This window comes from Solanum tuberosum, unplaced genomic scaffold (assembly GCF_000226075.1).
Source record: "Solanum tuberosum cultivar DM 1-3 516 R44 unplaced genomic scaffold, SolTub_3.0 scf00338, whole genome shotgun sequence".
In the NCBI taxonomy this organism is placed as follows: Eukaryota; Viridiplantae; Streptophyta; class Magnoliopsida; order Solanales; family Solanaceae; genus Solanum; species Solanum tuberosum.
In genome coordinates this window covers 356,989-376,828 of record NW_006239263.1, presented here as the reverse complement: position 1 = coordinate 376,828, position 19,840 = coordinate 356,989, and the positions used below count along the sequence as shown (strand labels likewise).

The 19,840-nt window shown below is 33.3% G+C and overlaps 3 protein-coding genes across 3 annotated transcripts in view; 2 read left to right on the top strand and 1 right to left on the bottom strand.

The window, feature by feature from the left end:
* The window catches only part of LOC102585771 (guanylate-binding protein 1), a 10,334-nt gene extending 1,429 nt beyond the window's left edge, over positions 1 to 8,905 (top strand). The window contains exons 2-14 of the mRNA XM_006360979.2: positions 907 to 1,068; positions 1,305 to 1,370; positions 1,521 to 1,664; positions 1,755 to 1,868; positions 2,095 to 2,196; positions 2,318 to 2,503; positions 3,816 to 3,905; positions 3,971 to 4,105; positions 5,430 to 5,552; positions 5,689 to 5,774; positions 5,855 to 6,467; positions 6,619 to 6,696; positions 7,413 to 8,905. Coding sequence (XP_006361041.1) covers positions 907 to 1,068; positions 1,305 to 1,370; positions 1,521 to 1,664; positions 1,755 to 1,868; positions 2,095 to 2,196; positions 2,318 to 2,503; positions 3,816 to 3,905; positions 3,971 to 4,105; positions 5,430 to 5,552; positions 5,689 to 5,774; positions 5,855 to 6,467; positions 6,619 to 6,696; positions 7,413 to 8,456 — 2,943 coding nt within the window. The 3' untranslated portion in view covers positions 8,457 to 8,905. The remainder of the gene's footprint in view (positions 1 to 906; positions 1,069 to 1,304; positions 1,371 to 1,520; positions 1,665 to 1,754; positions 1,869 to 2,094; positions 2,197 to 2,317; positions 2,504 to 3,815; positions 3,906 to 3,970; positions 4,106 to 5,429; positions 5,553 to 5,688; positions 5,775 to 5,854; positions 6,468 to 6,618; positions 6,697 to 7,412) is intronic.
* A 1,898-nt stretch (positions 8,906 to 10,803) lies between these two features.
* LOC102585436 (serine/threonine-protein kinase CDL1) lies at positions 10,804 to 11,945 on the bottom strand. Its single transcript, XM_006360978.2, has one exon. It carries the CDS (start codon positions 11,930 to 11,932, stop codon positions 10,889 to 10,891), a length of 1,044 nt encoding a protein of 347 aa, XP_006361040.1. The 5' UTR covers positions 11,933 to 11,945; the 3' UTR covers positions 10,804 to 10,888.
* A 3,398-nt stretch (positions 11,946 to 15,343) lies between these two features.
* On the top strand, positions 15,344 to 15,961 carry LOC102594723 (uncharacterized). Its single transcript, XM_006361006.1, has one exon. It carries the CDS (start codon positions 15,344 to 15,346, stop codon positions 15,959 to 15,961), a length of 618 nt encoding a protein of 205 aa, XP_006361068.1.
* Positions 15,962 to 19,840: the final 3,879 nt, after the last annotated feature.

The following is a 19,840-nucleotide window of genomic DNA, read 5'->3' as shown; positions in this document are numbered from 1 at the left end:
GGGGGGGGGGGTTGCATATAGCATTCTATATCATAAAAATAAAAAAAGAAAGAGGTAGAGCAGAAATGTGTTTGGAAGAATTGCTAAGCACATTTGGGATTAGAATGTTGGGAAATATATTTATGGGTTGGTTGAAGGATGTAAGGTGTACGACCTTAACTATTGTATATTTGCTTCAGTTCATCTAAACTATCTCATTAGGATCAGAAAAGGATAATGACCAGGAGTGCGGACATCTGATTCACTCTCATTTTCTGCTTACCATAGTAATTTGCTCAATGTCAAAGAAAGATTCATTTGTTCTGAGGATCAAAAGAGAGATGAATCATAATAAAATGATGGATAAATTAGAAACTATGTTTTGGAGGATTTCAACTTTCAACTGGAGTTCACCATATATGGAAGCATATTGTTTCCTAGATTTAGGGGTTTACGCCTCGGATGGCAGATCACTACTCTGATTTTGAGAAGCAGAAATCTGTATCTTTTTGTGAATCAACTCCTGATTTATCTAGTTTTATGTTTTGGAAAGTTGCAGGAATGATATGTTAGAGGGGAGACCATTCGGCATTGTTCTGTTTCCTTTGTGTTGCTTCTGTAACTTCTTTATTTTTTGCCCTTATGCAGTAAACTTGTCATTGTCTATGTAAAGAGTGTTTCTTGTACTTTTCATACATCAATTACAGTCAACTTATGAGTCAAAGCTATAGCACAGTGGCTATTGTTCTTTTAGAAACTCCATTCACTTATGTAATTAACTAGGTCTATTACAATGAGATCACAATTATCTTTATTATTATTAACTTATAGTTGTATACTTTCACATGTAAATTACCATATGTAACTTAGTGCTGCTTCTTACGTTACCGAAAACATGTAACTGAGAGCCTGTTGTATGCCCAATAGCTTCTTGGCAGGAGTAGCGGTTTTCAAGTGGCTGCAACTCATCGGCCATGCACAAAAGGTATTTGGCTGTGGAGTTCACCTTTAAGGAGAACAGCTCTTGATGGAACAGAATACAACCTGTTACTGCTGGACACAGAAGGAATTGATGCTTATGATCAAACAGTTAGTTTCCACCCTTTTAACATATTTATTATTGGTTTTCTGAAGGAGGATACTAACCTAGCACATGCTATATGGCTTTTATATTACATTGTTATACATTTTGTATTGCTAAACTTTTCACTAAATAAAGGAACTAGTTCTATAACCCCAGAACATTTTTTCCTTTGTCCTTCCTATCCTTCCTGTCACTGACTTTTGCCTTTTATAAATTTCTGTTTTGTTTTGCTGTTTGACAGGGAACATATAGCACACAGATATTCTCCTTGGCGGTCCTTCTTTCAAGTATGTTTGTATATAACCAGGTTAGGAGCACACAAACTTGGATCTCGTTTGCTTTTTTTTTTTATATGCCATTTTTACCCCTTTTCCCTCACGTTTCAGTGAATTTCCTTGTTGCTACAGTCAGTTTGTTTTTTGGGTGTCCTGATAATCTCTTTAATTCTTCAATTTAGATGGGAGGTATCGACGAAGCTGCGCTTGACCGCCTCTCTCTTGTCACTGAAATGACTAGACATATTCGTGTTAGAGCTTCTGGAGGAAGGGCCAGTGCTTCCGAGCTTGGGCAGTTCTCCCCAGTCTTCGTTTGGTTGCTTAGGGTACTTCAGAATTCATTTATTATCACTGTAGATTTTCTTCTGTTCTTGCCTGTGAAACTATTAAAATACAATTTTTCTTTTATGCAAAAGGATTTTTATTTGGATTTGGTCGAGGACAACCGCAGAATAACTCCACGGGACTACCTTGAACTTGCTTTGAGGCCAGTTCAAGGTGGTGGGAAAGATGTTGCTGCTAAAAACGAGGTATTCACTTTACATGAATGTTTCGTTTGCTTTACTATGCTGTAATTATTCAATTTCTATTGTAACTACCCCTGTTTTAGAAACTGGTTTCCTGAACTTGCACATGTTTTACTAAAAATAAAAAGAACTTGTTCATGTTTTTATGTGATTTCGTAACCATCCTTCTTTTCCTTCTAATGAGTTAGCACCTAATGGTTGATTAACCATTTGGAACTTTCGACTGCAGATTAGGGACTCCATTCGTGCTCTATTCCCTGACAGAGAATGCTTCCCCCTTGTGCGGCCTCTGAGCAATGAAAATGAGCTTCAACGGCTAGATCAAATTCCAGTCGGTGCTTAATTTTCTCGCACATGTTCCATTCCCTACTATCTTAGATTATATCTGAATTGTGATTCTGGTTGTGGAAACCTTGAAATATTCTAATTGTGGTAGCAATTTTCACATGCAGTTGGAAAACATGAGGCCAGAGTTTAAAGCAGGTCTTGATGCTTTGACAAGATTTGTTTTTGAGAGGACAAGACCCAAGCAAGTTGGAGCAACTATTATGACTGGACCGCTCTTTGCTCGCATAACTCAGTCCTTCCTGGATGCTCTTAACAATGGTGCAGTGCCCACCATTACCTCTTCATGGCAGGTTAGCAATGATCTTAATGGCAGATATAGTGTTATTTCCTTTCTTTTATTCCACATCATTGATTGATGTTCTTCTCTATATCTGTGCAAATGGCGTGTCCAAGAGCAATGTTATTCTTGTCATCACTAACACCTTTGAACCAGAAGAGTGACAAATAAGAAACCACTGATTATTGTTTCATGATTATTTCTCAATCATTAGCTAGATTGACATTTTAGCACCAAGAAAGTGGCCCTGAACGAAAGGAACAAAGACAAATATCAGGTAGATCTTTTAACACACCTAACCTTAGCCCTAAATGTAGAATTCTCAGAAACCAAGTTTTAGAATAAGAGTTGCCGGCCCTCTCCTGTAAAGGTCGGTTATTTCATAACGAGGACACAGCGCCATTGAGATACTATTTATTTATTCGAACATGATCTTTTAACGCACCTAACCTTAGCCCTAAATAGAATTCGCAGAGACCAAGTTTCAGAAAAATAGTTGCAGGTCCTCTCCTGTTAAAGTCGGTTATTTCATAACGAGGACACAAAGCCATCAGAATATTTTGATTACTATGAAGAAGATATTTTACCAAATGAAGTCAAGATCAGCCAAAAGTTGATCCATAGTTCCAGATTAAATATAAAAAAGAGTATTCATCTAACTTAACATCACACGTCAATAAAATATCTCAAGTTAAGTGTTTGATTTGGGACGCTACTCCTTGTCCTTCTTCTCTTCTTCGATTTACATTGAGTTTGTTCTTAGCCGTCTTGTGAATTTGGAATTTAATTTTGTAATTTCTTGTTATTATATGAGATTTTCACTGTCTCTTTGTTTCATCATTATGGCTCAAATTATTAAGTCAGGGAACAACTGACACATTTGGTTCTGCTCAGTGTCCATTTTCAAGGGCATTAAGTCTAAAAATTAAAAAGTACATAATGAGGACATCAGTTGATGTCTGATGAGCGACATGCAAGTGTCCGATATCTGACATGACACTGATATGTAATCATACTATGGTGTCCGTGCTGGGAAAATTCTTCCATGTTATTTATTTACCTCGCTTTGTGCACAAGTGAATTAGTCATCTTCAGAATTTCTATGATATCCGCTATTCATTTTTCAATTTAAGAAAAAAGCAAGGGAAGGGAAATTCGATGCAAGTGAAACAACATGACAAACCTACAAGTGAATGATTTTGGTAGAATCTTATGGTTGTTGTTAAACTCCCAAGTCCAAGTGTTACTGTGTTAGTTCATTCCGTATATCCAGCTCATGCATTATAATGCATGCTGATGGATGTTTTCCTTTTTGATTTCTGCAGAGTGTTGAGGAAGCTGAGTGTCAAAGGGCATACGATTCGGCTGCTGAGAGATACATGTCTTCATTTGATCGTTCCAAGCCTCCGGAGGAAGTAAGTATTACTTTAGTTTCATTGATAACATTTTCTGGTTGTGTCTAATATTTCAATCATTACAGGGTGCACTAAGAGAAGCACATGAAGATGCAGCTCAAAAGGCCATGGCAGAATTTAATTCTACTGCTGTGGGTGCTGGATCCATCAGGATGAAATATGAGAAGCGTCTTCAAAATTTCATAAAAAAAGCGTTTGAGGTTAAGTTTTTCCTCCACCCTTTACTTCAAATATTGAGGATAAAGTGCATATGAGTGATATAAGCATACATGAGTGTGTCATAATACAGCCCCTATTGGAGGATGAGCTAATACTAATTTTTATTTTGATTCCACACCATACTTACCCCCTAAAATACTAAAAGGAAATTTGGTATGCTAGAAAGTTCACAAATAACCATTTTTATGACTGCTATTTGAAAATTAAGTCATAGCTCCAAAACTAATTGGAATTTAGGCACTTTATTATGCGGAAATAATATTTGGACAAAACTACCCTCAACTTTAAAAAGCAGCTGAGACCAGCTATTCCATCTTTTCTACTTTTTTTGAACTCCATGACAAGGTCCTGGAGTTCTACTTGTACAAGTTTGAAATCCAGGACACTGCTGAATTTATGCAAATCAGTGGATTTCCTTTATGTGGAGGTTTTCATCTATAAAAGTGGATTTCTCTTGCAACCATGGAGGGTATTTTCTGTTTTTCATATAATGGCAGAACCTATTTTGCACAGAAGTCAAGCCTTAGAGGTTTCATTTGATCTTTTTGTTTTTTGATAGGTAATGTTAAGATATTTTTATTGGAAAACCCAACATTAGGACATCTGATCTTCATTTTGAATTTGTGAAAAAAAAAAGAGAAAGACGAGAGAAATAAATGAATTAGTGAAAGATACATTCAAGACTTCTCTAGATAGTAAGGAAAAGTTCCTACTTAACAGGGTTCTTAATAATTAATCTGTACAATTGTTCTGCATTTTTTGGAAGTGTACAGTTATGTTGCTTAGGCTGTGTATTCTCATTACTTTAAATTTGGAATGGTGAAATACTCTAGTAAATCTCAATATTGAGTTTCAGTCAATTGCCTGGTTACGAAGTTATTATTGCTTCTTTCTTTGTACAAGTGACCTGTGGAATAAGGATCATAATTCTCTCCATTTACAACTCTTTTCTCTGCCAACCAGGTGATAATTGAGTCAAAGTTTAGACATGTGTGTTAATGCCTGTGTGTTTGATCTTTTTGTTTCTTCCTAGACTAGTGCCTGTTCTTGTGTAGTATCGGTTCTGTTCTTTTCAGTCTTATATCAGTACATGGGCCCCACCTGCCCGCATGATATTGACTATATATTATATGGACCGGCCCATTGACATTCTGTCTGGTATCCAACTAAAGGTCTATGGTCCATCAAATGGAATGACTTTTCAATCTAGATAGTTTTGTCAGGATGTTTATGGGTGTGAGTATCTACTCTATGCTACTGAATAGCTCTTCCTAATCTCTGATTCGGTTTTCATGTTGATAACAGGAGCTTAAAAAGGATGCCTTTAGGGAGGCTTATCTACAATGTTCAAATGCCATACAGGACATGGAAAAGGAACTGAGGTTGGCTTGCCATGCTCCCGATGCAAATATAGATAGTGTGCTTAAGGTAAGCCCTTATTCACTGTAGATAATCGCCTATTTTTAGGTGGCTAAACTGGAATTCAGGTTTCTTTGTCAAAAAAAAAAACTGGAATTCAGGTTTTTTGAGTTACCAATGTCCTAAATGCATATGCTATATGCAGGTTCTTGATCGTCTAGTGTCCAAGTATGAAGCAACTTGTCAGGGTCCTGAGAAATGGAGAAAATTGATCGTCTTCTTACAACAAAGGTTTGTATATTAATAATTCTTTATTGAGGCACTTAGAATTGGAAATGTATATGTCACATCACATCACATTGATTTTCCAGCTTGGAAGGTCCACTTTTTGATCTCATCAAGAAGCAAACAGACCGACTTGGATCGGAGAAAACTAGTCTTGCATTAAAGTGCCGCTCCATTGAGGATAAGATGAACTTACTTAACAAACAACTGGAAGCTAGTGAGAAGTATAAATCCGAATATTTGAAGCGTTATGAAGACGCCATCAACGACAAGAAACAGCTTGCAGATGATTACACGAGTCGTATCACAAATTTGCAGAGTAAATATAGTTCATTGGAAGAGAGATATTCAAGCTTATCAAAAACACTCACTTCAGCTAAACATGAGTCCTCAGAATGGAAAAGAAAATATGAACAACTTCTGTTGAAGCAGAAGGCTAATGACGACCAATCAAGTGCAGAAGTATCTGTTCTGAAGTCCAGAACTGCTGCCGCTGAAGCAAGGCTGGCTGCTGCCAAAGAGCAAGCTGAATCGGCTCAAGAGGAGGCGGAGGAGTGGAAACGCAAATATGACATTGCCGTCAAGGAAGTTAAGAATGCTCTTGAGAAGGCAGCATCTGTTCAAGAGCGCGCAAACAAGGAAACTCAATTGAGAGAAGATGCTTTAAGGGATGAATTTTCAAGCGCTCTGGCTGATAAGGTGATTATATTGCTATGCATATTGATTAAATTTAAAAGTGCTGCTTTGTTTCATTTTTCTTCTCTTCCCTTTTAGAAATATCATTTTGTGATTCTGCTTGTTTAGTTTTCCAATATGATATTTGAAGTTCTCTTTGTTCATGAAACTGCAGGAAGAAGAAATTAAAGACAAGACATATAAGCTTGAGCAGGCTGAGCAGCGTTTAGCAACACTGACTTTGGAGTTGAGGGTGAGTTTCTGCTCTTTGTAAACCAACTTAACTTTTATTTGCACTGATCTTGGATTGAAAAAAGGTGAGGGTGGGATGGAGCAAAGTAATGGGAAAAAACAGGGAGGGAGGGGGAGGGACACTCTTTGTTATTTTAAAGTAGGCTCTATGGAAAGAGGATTCAAACGCGGTGCACTATAAAATAAGACCAATAGAGACTTCATATGGGACCATTTGAACTGCAGGTTGTAATGCTCGTAGTGTTTTTTGTTTTCTTGAGCTTGTGATGTTTTTTGTGTTGGTCCTCTGAAGTAGCTTTAGCATTTGCAGTGCTGACTTTCACTTGGCGGTTAAATTACTTCAGTTACATGTCCTCAAAAAAACTTCAGTTATGTGTAACCTTGTGAATTGAAAGGATAGTTTGCTATCAACTTTTGGGATTGATACCAACTTGTCTCTAATACAATTGGGTATCCAGGGTGTAAAACTATGAATATTTACACTCATTATGTATGTGGTAATTTAAGAGATTTACATGGGTATTAGTGCTAATGACTGCCCTAATGGAGCTAGATGGATACATAGGATTCATGTAGCCGAATCCAACTAGTTTGGGATTGAGACACTCTTTATTGATTGTAATAGTACTATTCAGTATTCACTATTCTATTCTTACCATTATAAAAAACAAAGAGAGTAATACTATTTGACTGTTTTGTGATTATTACTTCTTACAGACTGCTGATTCAAAGGTAAGGAACTATGGTCTAGAAGTGTCAGCCTTAAAGGTTGAAATCAAGGAATTGGGTGAAAGGCTAGAGCATATAAATGCTACTGCACAATCATTTGAAAGAGAAGCTAAGATTTTGGAACAGGAGAAGGTTCATCTGGAGCAGAAGTACCGGTCAGAGTTTGATAGATTTGAGGATGTTCAGGATAGATATAAATCAGCTGAAAGAGAGGCAAAAAGGGCGACTGAGCTGGCTGATAAAGCAAGGGCTGAAGCAGCTGCGGCCCTGAAAGAGAAGAATGAAATTCAACGGTTAGCTATGGAAAGATTAGCTCAGATTGAGAAGGCTGACAGAGCTATTGAAAAGTTAGAGAGGGAAAGAGAAGACTTGGCTGATGAAGTAGGGAGGTATCATCGTGCTGAGAAGGATGCAAGGTCAAAAGTTGCAATGCTGGAGGCCCGAGTAGAAGAAAGGGAAAAGGAAATTGAGATGCTACTGAAATCAAATAATGAACAAAGGGCCAGTACTGTGCAAGTCCTTGAAAGTCTGTTGGAGACTGAGCGTGCAGCGCGGTCTGAAGCAACCAATAGGGCGGAAGCACTCTCTCTTCAGTTGCAAGCTACGCAAGGAAAGCTAGATCTTCTTCAACAACAGTTAACTGCAGTTCGGCTGAATGAAACTGCACTGGATAGCAAACTTAGAACTGCTTCCCATGGCAAACGTGCCAGGATAGATGAATACGAAGCTGGAATTGAATCTGTCCATGACATGGATACAAATGATAGACCAATCAGAGGAAATAAGAGGTCCAAGAGTACAACCAGTCCCTTAAAGTATACCTCCCCAGAAGATGGAGGTTCTGTATTCAGAGGAGATGATGATGGTCATAGTCAACAAACAAATGGTGAAGATTATACGAAGTTTACAGTGCAGAAACTAAAGCAGGAGCTTACAAAGCATAACTTTGGTGCTGAACTGCTCCAACTGAAGAACGCAAACAAGAAGGATATCCTAGCTTTGTATGAGAAATGCGTCCTCCAGAAATCATAGCTTTCAGCATGCCGAGTTGTGTAGAAAGGTTGTAAGTATCTCAGTTATAGTCAAAAGCATACAACTTCTGGATTAAAAATTTAGGTGTTGGCATCCTGAAAACATCCTTTTAAGTCCTATAGGGCTTATATCCCCATTAGGTAGCTACACAATCTTGCTAAATGCTGCTGCCGCCATCGGGGTTTTCGTGTGACATAATATTTTTCATTCTGGTGTGCACTCTAACTTAGGTATTTTGTTTGAGCCTTCCTAGTGTGGCAGTGTTAGGAAGATGGTTTAGAGAGATTTTGAAAGTGAGATTTCCAGACCTCCCTTATCGTCTCTTTCTTTCTCCATTTGTGCAGTTATTGATGTTTAGTACTTAATCCTCGTGTGATTAGTAGTATTAGTATTCTCTTGATTTGCTAAAATTGACAAGTGAAGTAGTTATTTAATATTTCCTCCATTCACTTTTACTTGTCACGTTTTGTTTCCTGAGAAGTTTTTGTAGTCAATAAATGTTGTGTTATATTTAAGATCATAAATTTTAAAATGTCTCGTTTTTAAGAATTTAAACTTAATGTATAGTTATAAACTATGTTTCATAAATTGAAACGGAATGAGTATTCAATTTCCCCCTTAAACAAGAGTGGATGTACAATATGAGTTAAGAGTTTAGTTAAATTCAGTAGTTTTGGTTCAAATGTTATGTGAAGAAATTTATCAAATATATACAAATATTAAGCAAAACTATTTATGTATTTATTTCTTTATGTTATAAGATCTTATATATATTTCCCTTACTCTATATATAAGAATATTTGGTATCTTAGTCGATTCTCTGTATAAGATCTTTTTATTTATTTCCATCTTAGTTATGTTTTCTTAGTTTAATTTGAATCCTCTTTCTATATATCGACTCCAAATTGAAAAAAAAAGACCAAATTATTTTTCGAAATCATTATTTGACAAGTAGTTCAATAATATTTCGAATTCATATAATTTAAATTTTAGACCCGTCTTTTCCTCTTCACAATTATGTAAATTGTAGGACATACAATTATTTAAGGACTTTTCAATATTATTCAAAGGTAAGCGACAAGCTTCCCGATTATTTTTTTATACTACAAGTATAGTCTTATTTATCAATATTTGGTATCTATTGATCCGTCTGAAAAAAAATAAAAGTGATTAAGAAATGACAAGCTATGAAAAGTGGGAGTACTATATTCTCCATTCATTTTTCTGGTTCGGTTTTGATTTTGCACGCTTCTTAAAAAATATAATTAATATGAGAATTTTATTATAGTATCCATATTAATTATGTTTAAAATAAGGTCTTAAAAAATGATTTGACAAATAAGTAATTAATGTTAAGGATTAAACATGAAAAAGATACTCCTAATAAGTAATTTTTTTTCTTGATATGTTAAAAATGACAGGTAAAATTAAAAATCTATTTTTAAAATAATGAACAAATAAAAATAAACGAAGAGAGTACATTATATTATACTATACAAGAGACAATCAAAGAGACATAACAAATTAAAGGGGGTCCATTAACAATTAAGATAAGTTAACTGCATTCCGTCCTATGAGAGGATCGATAGAATTTCTTCACTCTTAATTTGAAATTTTTGAATATTAGATATGAAAAATATAACGTGAGAAATTATGTTGCAAGTCCATTTCCCTTAAATGAGCCACGTGGCGTGAATCTAAATTCATCGAGAGTTCTTCTTCGCTTTTCCATTAAATGCGCCTTATGTAATACGAATCCTAATTAGTTGGGACACCATAGGAAAAAAATATGTTATAAGTCCCTCTTCTTTAAATGAGCCTATTTATGTGACACAAATATAATTAGTTGGGAGCACTTCTCGATTTCTTAAATGTGTCTTATGTGATGGAAAATCAAATTAGTCAGATCCTTAATACAAAAAAAAAATCATGTTAGAAGGCTTTTTTTCCTTAAATGGGTCTATGCATTGCAAATCTGAATCAATCGGGATCACTTCTCCATTATATATCACAATTCTAAATTAAATTAACCTATGTGACGTAAATTTAAATTAATTGAACGACAAATATACAAGTACAGAACACTAATAGAAACATAAAGAAAATTAGCATTCCTTGGTCCACAAGAAAAATAACAACAATAAATCAATTACACACTTTGTCCTATATATTGACAAATTTATACTGTAACAAATATCTCCATAATTTGATTATTTCTTTCCCCTCAACAACATTCCATAATATTAAGGCACTACTAGCAATACAAGATGCAAAGTCAAAGTCCATAAAAATTATTTACAAATTCTTAACTCAAATGAACAACAACAAAAAATAATCAAAGATTCAATAATGTTTTGTATATATAAACTGTTAACATTTTTCAAACATAAATTCCACCTAAGCATGACAATAATGTTTTGTTGACTTAAAACTTATAATAATCCAACTTCTAAGCTATTCAAAATATTAGCAACTTGTACAATTGATGGCCTACTTTTTCTTGAATTTCCAACACAAGCTAATGCAACTTTAGCTAATCTAACAAGTGGCCTAATATCACTAGGCAACATAAGTCTATTGTCCAAAAATTCACCAAATTTCATTTCTTTAATCAATGGCAATGCCCATTTCACAAGTAAACTTTCTTGATCACATTTCCTTCCACTCAACAACTCCAACAAAACAACACCTAATCCATACACATCACTTTCTTTAGAACAACCCCTTTTTTCATTACCAATCCAATATTCATCATCAACATATCCCATTAACCCTAATTCCCTTTTATCATAACATGTCAAGAAAAAATACAAACCATAGTCACAAACCCTAGCACAAAAATTGACATCTATTAATATATTCGAGGGTTTAATGCAACCATGCACTATATGTGGTGCCATAACTTCGTGTAAATATTCTATTCCTCTAGCTATACCAGCAGCAACTCTCAACCTACAATTCCAATCTAATAAGGACGTCCCACCACTACCAGCACCACCATCATGATCGCGATTTTGATGTAAGTAGAAATCAAGACTCAACATACCTCCAAATTCTGTTACCACGATTCTTTCCCCAGGAGCCTCAGAAAACCCTAAAATTGGCACAATGTTAGGGTGATAAGCTAAAGAAAGCCATTTCATCATCGATGTGAAACCAAAGCCAGCATTACTCAATACAAGCCTAGGATGGATCCTTTTTATAGCTACTTGTTGATCTCCATTTGGTAATATACCTACATATACACTTCCTATACGTCCTTGACCGATGATTCTTCGATAATTGAATCCATCCGTAGCTCCATGAATGTCCATTAATGAATAGGAACATGCAATTTGCTTTGTTGGAAGAGTTTCTTCAGCCTTGATTGGCTTTTTCTTGCAACAAATGAAGAGTAGGATAACAAGACATATGATGATAATTGCAAGTATAGCCAAAATAACATTATAAATAATTATGATCTCTCCACCACTCATCTATAAGATTTTTTTTCTATATATTTGGTGTTGTTGTGATTTAAGTTGAGAGTATTTAGAAGAAAAAAAATTGGCTAGTTTATAGAGAATGAAGTGAGAGTATATATATATTTTTTAATGTTTTATATATATAATAAAATGGAAGTAGAAAGAGAAAAAAAAGTGGAGTATTTTATTGGACCTTTGGTGTGTACTCTTTGAAAAAAAGAAAAGTTGATTTGGTACTCCCTCTATCCATTTTATGTGGCATCGTTTGACTTAGCACGATATTTAAGAAATTAAATAAAAAAAGATTTTTTAAATTCGTAGTCTAAAACAATCATTAGATATTTTTTGTGTGGCTGTAAATTATTTCATTAAAAATAAAAAAATAATTTTAAAATAAAATTATTTTTAACTATAGTAAGATGATACTCTTTTTGAAATGGATTAAAAAGAGAGTGCGCTATGAGTGAGAGAGTATCATAATTGGGAAAGAAAGTTGAAAAAATCTAAAGGATTAATTTGGCATACTTTTAGTTGAGGGTTGGCTGCTAACTGTCATTTGACAAAAGTATAGGGTGTTTGGCAAAATTTCTAATTGTGAAAACAAATCTATTCTTGTAAAATAGACATTTTTTTAATATTCAATAGTCAAAATTTACTTGCTTAATAATTTAAGTATGCGTTAGTTAGATCCTATTGAAAGAGGAAGCGTTATACTAATAATTTTTCTATTTTAGGATTCAAATTCAGAGTTTCTAATGAACATAAAAATTAGGATATTATTTTGTTTTTATAATTGTTTCATAAGATCATTATGAACATTATATTTTCTTAGTTATATTCTTATTCTATGCCTAAAAAGGTTAAGTATTAATATTTTCTTAGTTTTATCATATTCTTTAAAATTTCCTACTATTTGAAAAATTACAATCCCTACTCTCTTCTATTATACATCACTTTATGCGATGTATAGGTCGGATACATCACTTTACGTGATGTATCGAGACGTTGAGTGATGTATCCAAAATCGTGACGCAATTCATCTAGACGCTGAGCTACGATGTATCTGAAACCGGGACGCTATGTATTGGGACTTTTTGGGATGTATCCGGATTTCACCAAATTTAAGGGATTTTTGCAATTTGAAAAAGAATAGGAACTAGATGTAATTAGCTCTTAACACTATAAAATTTGTGTAAAATTCTCATATAATTAATATTATTATTTTTTACAGTAAAACTCTTTTGGAAAAATAATTTTCCCAACTTTAAGTTTCAATGTGTTCAATTTTTTCAACGGGTACAAAAGTTTGATAAAATCCTATCTCATTATAAGAAAAGGTCACTCTTGCCTCTTATTAATTAGCAAAAAAAAAAGTCATGGTTTTGATGTTACCTTTCTCTTTTTCTTTTTTCTTTTTTCTTTTTCCTTTTCTAATTGAATTTGCATCTGTTATTTTTCAAAAAGAAAAAGCAAGCATCAATAATCATGATAGCAAAATGTTAAACTATGGTCTTGGATTCTTTTTATTTTTCCTCCAGTATTCGATATTCATATTAGTGCCCTAATTAATTTAAATTTGCACAACGTAACACCTTAAGAAGAAATTTCCTATATTTGTAGAAATAGAGTTCAGTTGCCATGTTTTGGCCTTGTCTTTAAGAAATAACCAATGTCATGGAGTTTCAAATCTCCAGATAAAATTTAATGCATGGTAACAACAACTATATTTCAATTACGTACATAGGCCAAAAGGTATCTACTTGTCCTTTTTCTGTTATTTTTTTAATATCTCAAATTCGAAAATTCTAATTAAAATTGAAGGGATATTATCCATTCTACTGCAATCCTAAATGTTAGCTAGAACATCATTTCCCGCTTTATTTATTTATTGTGACAACTCCTTGTTTCCTAACCTATTATAGCTTTTTGGGGCCAATTTTTTGGTTTCTTTTTGGCTCTTGAGTCTTAGTTATAAGAATTTAGTTACACCAACCCCAGCTTCCATTCAACCAACCTCATCTAACCCAAAGTTTCATATATGAAAATTAGTTTATTTAATATACAAACTTGCTGGATTATAATATACATTTCATTTAAATTTTACGCGATACAAATCAATGTTTATATCGACATCGAACGAAAATAAATAAATAATAATACATATTCTAAACTGTCAAAAATTCATTATTCATTGCTTTTTGATGAATATACACTACATTATTCTTCTTTCTAAAGAAATAAGATCTCTTTTTGTCTGCTTCCTGGTGTTATGTCACTATTAGAATTTAGGCTTTTCCCACTACGAATTAATAAAAAATTTGTATTATAAAAATATGATTTTTTTTTCTCACCATTTTTTAACGAACCAGCTCACTACACAACATATAATGGAAAACAGATTTTCATTGAAATACGATGAAGTTTCCTAAATTTTTTCACGTGGAAACAATATTGTATATTTTTCAGTAGTGTATGAAAACATTTTAAAGAGTGAGTACAAGCTAAATAACAACGTCAAAATCGAGTATCCATGCCTTTGCCCCATAAATCACCTTTTTGTTCATTCACTTTGTGAGAGCCCACACATCTATGGGCCTTCAAGTGAAGGGCAGCCCAATAAAGTTTTTTTTGGTCCAAATCTCATCAGGGAATTAAGATGATTAGCTTTGCTAACGTTCAAAGCGAATTTAGTTATTAGTGATGGAGTCAACTTTTCACTAAGGGATATCAAAATATTAAATAAGAGACCACGGAGAAGCCTAGGGAGTCAATATATATACCTAAAAAATGTTTTTATCTAGCTATACAATATAATTTATGATGAAATCGTGTCAATTATACATGCTGTTCTGTTACTACTAGTTTTTAATCCGTTCATAACTATCTACCTAAGAATTGTTAATTAAAAAAGATGCAAATTTCATAAAAGTTAAAAAAAAATTGCTAATACAACTGCTAAAGTGGCATGGGTGTTATCATATATCCAAACTAATTTCATCATCCATACATTAAAGTGGTAAACTTTTACCTACTTTTTTATAACTATAAGCACCAAATATGGAGGATATAATCATCCTTAGTATCAAACAAATAACTTTTTACAACTTTTTGTTGTTGTTGTTGTTGTGATGTATAAACATTGTTATGTTATTTTTCTGTTACAAAACTAAGATTTTACAACTTTGATACAATAAACTAAAAATTAAGTGATCATATCTGAAATCAATTCTTTCCTTCACTCTATTATAAATAGGGGCAAAACTAGAGCATAGAAAACACATTCAGTAGAATTCGATAATTTCAATTCCAACCTTTTTATTTGTCTTAAGTAGAATCCAAATTATACGCTTTAAATCCTGACTCCGTCTCTCTGCTTATAAATGCTTCTTGACACACGACAAAAAAATCCAACACAAACTTGAAATGGAGATTAAAGTGGTACAACAAGAAAAGAAATCTCCCCTCTTAGAAGAAAACTTAGAATTACCAGAAGTTGAAAAAAACATTATACAAAAAGCAATTAGTCAAACATTTCAAAGCACATCACACTTAGCCAATCTTCTACCTACTGGTTCTGTTCTTGCTTTTCAACTTTTGTCACCAATATTTACAAATCAAGGCAATTGTGACAAAATTTGTAAAATTTTAACTATATCACTTGTTACACTATGTGGACTATCATGTTTTATATTGAGTTTTACTGATAGTTTTAAAGACAAGAAAGGGAAAATTATCTATGGATTCGCGACGATACGAGGTTTGTGGATAATTGATGGATCAATAAGAATTCCAAATCAAATTGCAAGGAAATATAAGTTGAAATTTATTGATTTCTTGCATGGTTTTATGTCCATGTTGGTTTTTGCTGCTATAGCTTTGTTTGATCAGAATGTGGTGAATTGTTTTTATCCAAAGCCTTCTGATGAAATAGAGGAGTTGCTTGTTGCTTTGCCAATTGGAGTTGGAGTTATTTGTAGTATGTTTTTTGTTGTGTTTCCAACAAAACGCCACGGGATTGGTTTTCCCCTCACTTCTAATTAATGTGGTCGGTGAGGATTCATACAATCAACCTCGACTTGATTGGGATTGAGATATTGTTGTTGTTGTTGTACTAGTTGCATATTGCTACTTGAATGAGGTGGTGCATGTGTTTTTTTTTGTTGAAAACGTTATGGAATTGGTTTTCCTCTTACCTCTAATTAATATGATCAGTGGGATTCATATAGCTGATCCTGACTTGTTTGAAATTGAGATGTTACGTTGTTGTTGTTGTTGTACTAGTCACATATTTCTTCTTGGATGACGTGGTGTATGTTCATTTCTTTGGGTCTTGATTTTTGAATGAGAAATTATAGTGTGTTTTTTTGTTGAAAATGTCATGGGATTGATTTTCCCCTCACCTCTTAATATGGTTGGTGAGGATTCATACAAGCGACCTCACCCTTGTTGGGACTAAGATGTTGTTGTTGTTCTAGCCGCATATTGCTACTTGAATGAGGTGGTGCATGTGTTTATTTATGTCGTTTTTGTTTTTTGAAGGAGAAATTAATATTGTGTGTTTTTGTTGAAAACGTCACGGAATTGGTTTTCCCCTCACCTCTAATTAATATGATCAGTGAGATTCATATAGTCAATCTCATTTTGTTTGACACTAAGGTGTTGTTATTGTTGTATTATTCACATATTGCTACTTGAATGAGCTGGTATATGTGTCTATTTATTTCGTTCTTGTTTTTTTGAATGAGAATTTTGTAAATTTTTTTTGTTGAAAACATCACGGAATTGATTTTCCCTTCCCCTCTAATTAATATGATCAGTAGGATTCATATAGTTCATCCCAATTTGTTTGGGACTGAGATGTTGTTGAACTAGTCCCATATTTCTTCTTAAATGACGTGGTGCATGTGTTCATTTATTCCGTTCTTGTTTTTTTGGATGAGAAATTTGTAGTATGTTTTTTGTTTTGTTTACTACAAAGTGTCATGGAATTGTCTTTCCCTACCCAGTGAATAATATGATAAGTGAGGATTCGTATAGCCGACCTAAATTATTAGGGACTGAGACATAGTTATTGCTATACTATTCGCATATTGCTTCTTAAGTGACTTGATGCATGTGTTCATTTATTTCGTTCTTATTTTTGAATTTGAATGAGAAATGCATGTGTGGTAAGTTTTCTATTTTTTTTACAGTAGTTTCACGGAGTTCACTTTTCCCTCACCTCTAATTAACATGGTCAGTAAGTAATTATATAACTAATCAACGTGTTTCACAATTCATTACGAAAACTTTGAACTTATTTTTTTATGTAATATACAGTACCAAATTAAAATACACTAATATTACTATAAAAATACATTTTGCACTAATAGGACTTACATTTAAGAGCAAATTACAGAAATACACATCTTTTATTTCACTTATTTCTATTATCCCCTATTACTTTTAAAAATCTCCAAAATCTCTTATTTCTTTAATGTATCCGAGCTATATATTATGTATCCGAGCTAGTTTTAATGTATTCGAGTCAGTATTTAATGTATCCGGGCTAGTTTTTAATGTATCCGAGACAATATTTAATGTATCCGAACTACATATTAATGCATCCGAGCTTCAATTATTGTATCTGGTTTTTTTAATTTTTAAGGGATTAATGTAATTAGAAACTTATTAGGGACATATTGTAATTTCATATTAAAACTATGAGATTTATGTAATTTACAATTTTAAATGCTTATTACTCAAAACTCTTCAGCTTTTTGTAGACCAGATTAGATGGGCCTCTTAATGGGCTCGTATATAACCTCATTCAAATATGGGCCACAATCTAATATCCTTCCGGGAAAATTACTTAGATGAATACTTTTTAATACATAATTGGAAAAATTATTGAAATACACGTCTTATGTTTCTCTTATTTCTAATATTCCCTTCTATTTCTAAAAGTAAAACTTACATAAATCCCATAGTGTAAAACCTAAATTACATCATATCCCTACTCTTTTCTATTTTACAAAAATCCCTTAAAATATCAGCCATCCGGATACATAAGTTCATCCGGATACATTAATTGTGATACATTATAAAACTTGTCTGTTGTGCTTAATATGAAATATTAACATAAAATTGATTTTCTTTCCATAAATCACGCAGATCTGATTGATATCAATCCATTCCAATCTGTAACAACTTCACAAAATTCAAAATTCAAATTTTCATCTTCTCAATCAATTTGAAATCGTAAAAGTTCCACAAGAAGAATTTCCCTTCTGTGATGACCCAGAAGGTCATTTTTGGAAATTTTGAACTATTCGTTTAACTTGAGTTAATTAATCGATAGTTAGTGGGCTAAAGTGATCATTTATTTAAGACCCTATACCATTAGGACCATGTGTTAAAAATAAATTAGAGTTAAATAGGGTTTAATAAAATAAATTTCTTTTCCTTTTCATTCTTTGCACGAGTTCATGCGACGTCCCACTATCAAAACAAAAAACGGAGAAGAAGAAAACAGTTAACAAAGATTGTTCAGGTAAGGTTTAATTAGAATTCTCATCTTTGTATACGTGTTGGTCTATCTATGTAGTAATTTCTTAAGAATCGGATAGAAATTCATAATAATGATTATTATATTAATGAAGTGAAGATGAGGAATTTAATTTTTAGAATCTTTAAGCCATATGTGGCTGCCGCATTTGTTGGTGGGTATGGTGTCTTTAAAGGTGATATTATTACTACGAAAGAATTTGTTATACTATTATTTACCTAGCTACTATTGAAATAGTTCTCTCGATTAGTACTTTAACAAATTAGTATATATGAATGAAAATTGGTATAATTCTTGAATCCTGCAAATTGTTTCATTGTTGGAAGTTATTTGGAGGCTAGTTGAGACAAATTAGTGGCTGGCATTAGAGAAGGCAGTGAATGATAATAAAAAAAAATAATTATTGAATAGAAGTATTGGATGAGAGAATAAGGTATATTGTTGTATGTTTGTATCGTGAGTTTGTTCTGGAAATTTAAAGGCAAGTATCGGGAGTTAATTGAATAAGTAATGGTGAGCCAATCATTGGTTGGAATAAAGGGTGTCAAAAAGGAAGGAAAATAAATATCTATATGATGGTGAAATGTTAATTGGCATCAAGAGTTACGAACTTGATTATAAAGTCCAGCGAATTTTTAGGTCAAGGCTAAACCTATAGTAATATGGGCGTTGTTAGTTTCGAAATCTTATTATGAATATGTACTTGAATAGATTGCATTGATTTGGAAGCTCAACGAAAAGGGAAGGCTCAAGGCTCGGAGTGATTGTTCGGTTATTTGAGGCAAGTGGATTTCTAAACCCTTGTTAAGCGTATGGAATTCGTGTATTTCCTTGTGGTATATGTTTAGGAGGAATGAGAATTGGTGATGGGTTGACTTGTCCATGTTGAATAATTCTAGTGATGGAAAAAGGGTAATAAAATGGCTTGTTGTTTATTTGTTGATGTTGTGTCACGATTGTATTGTTGTGAATTGTACATTGATATTAAATTGGTCATCTCCTAATTATTTGTGTGAACATGTTATTTGCATTGTTCTGAGGCATGGTTGTGATAAGTGTTACTCCCTCCGTCCCATTTTATGTGATGTACTTTGATTTGGCACAAACTTTAAGAAAAATGGAAAGACTTTTAAAATTTGTGGTCCAAAATGAATGATAGAAATTTGTGTGGTTGTAAATCATTTCATTAAGGGTAAAAAAGACATTTTATAGGCAAATTGTTACTTAAAATAGAAATGTGTCATTCTTTTTGGGACTGACTAAAAAGGAAAGTGAGTCATATAAATTGGGACAGAGGGAGTATGATATATGATTTAAATAAAATAAAAGTAGGTGGGCCAGGGTGCCACGTGTCGAAAGAAGAGTGAATTTTA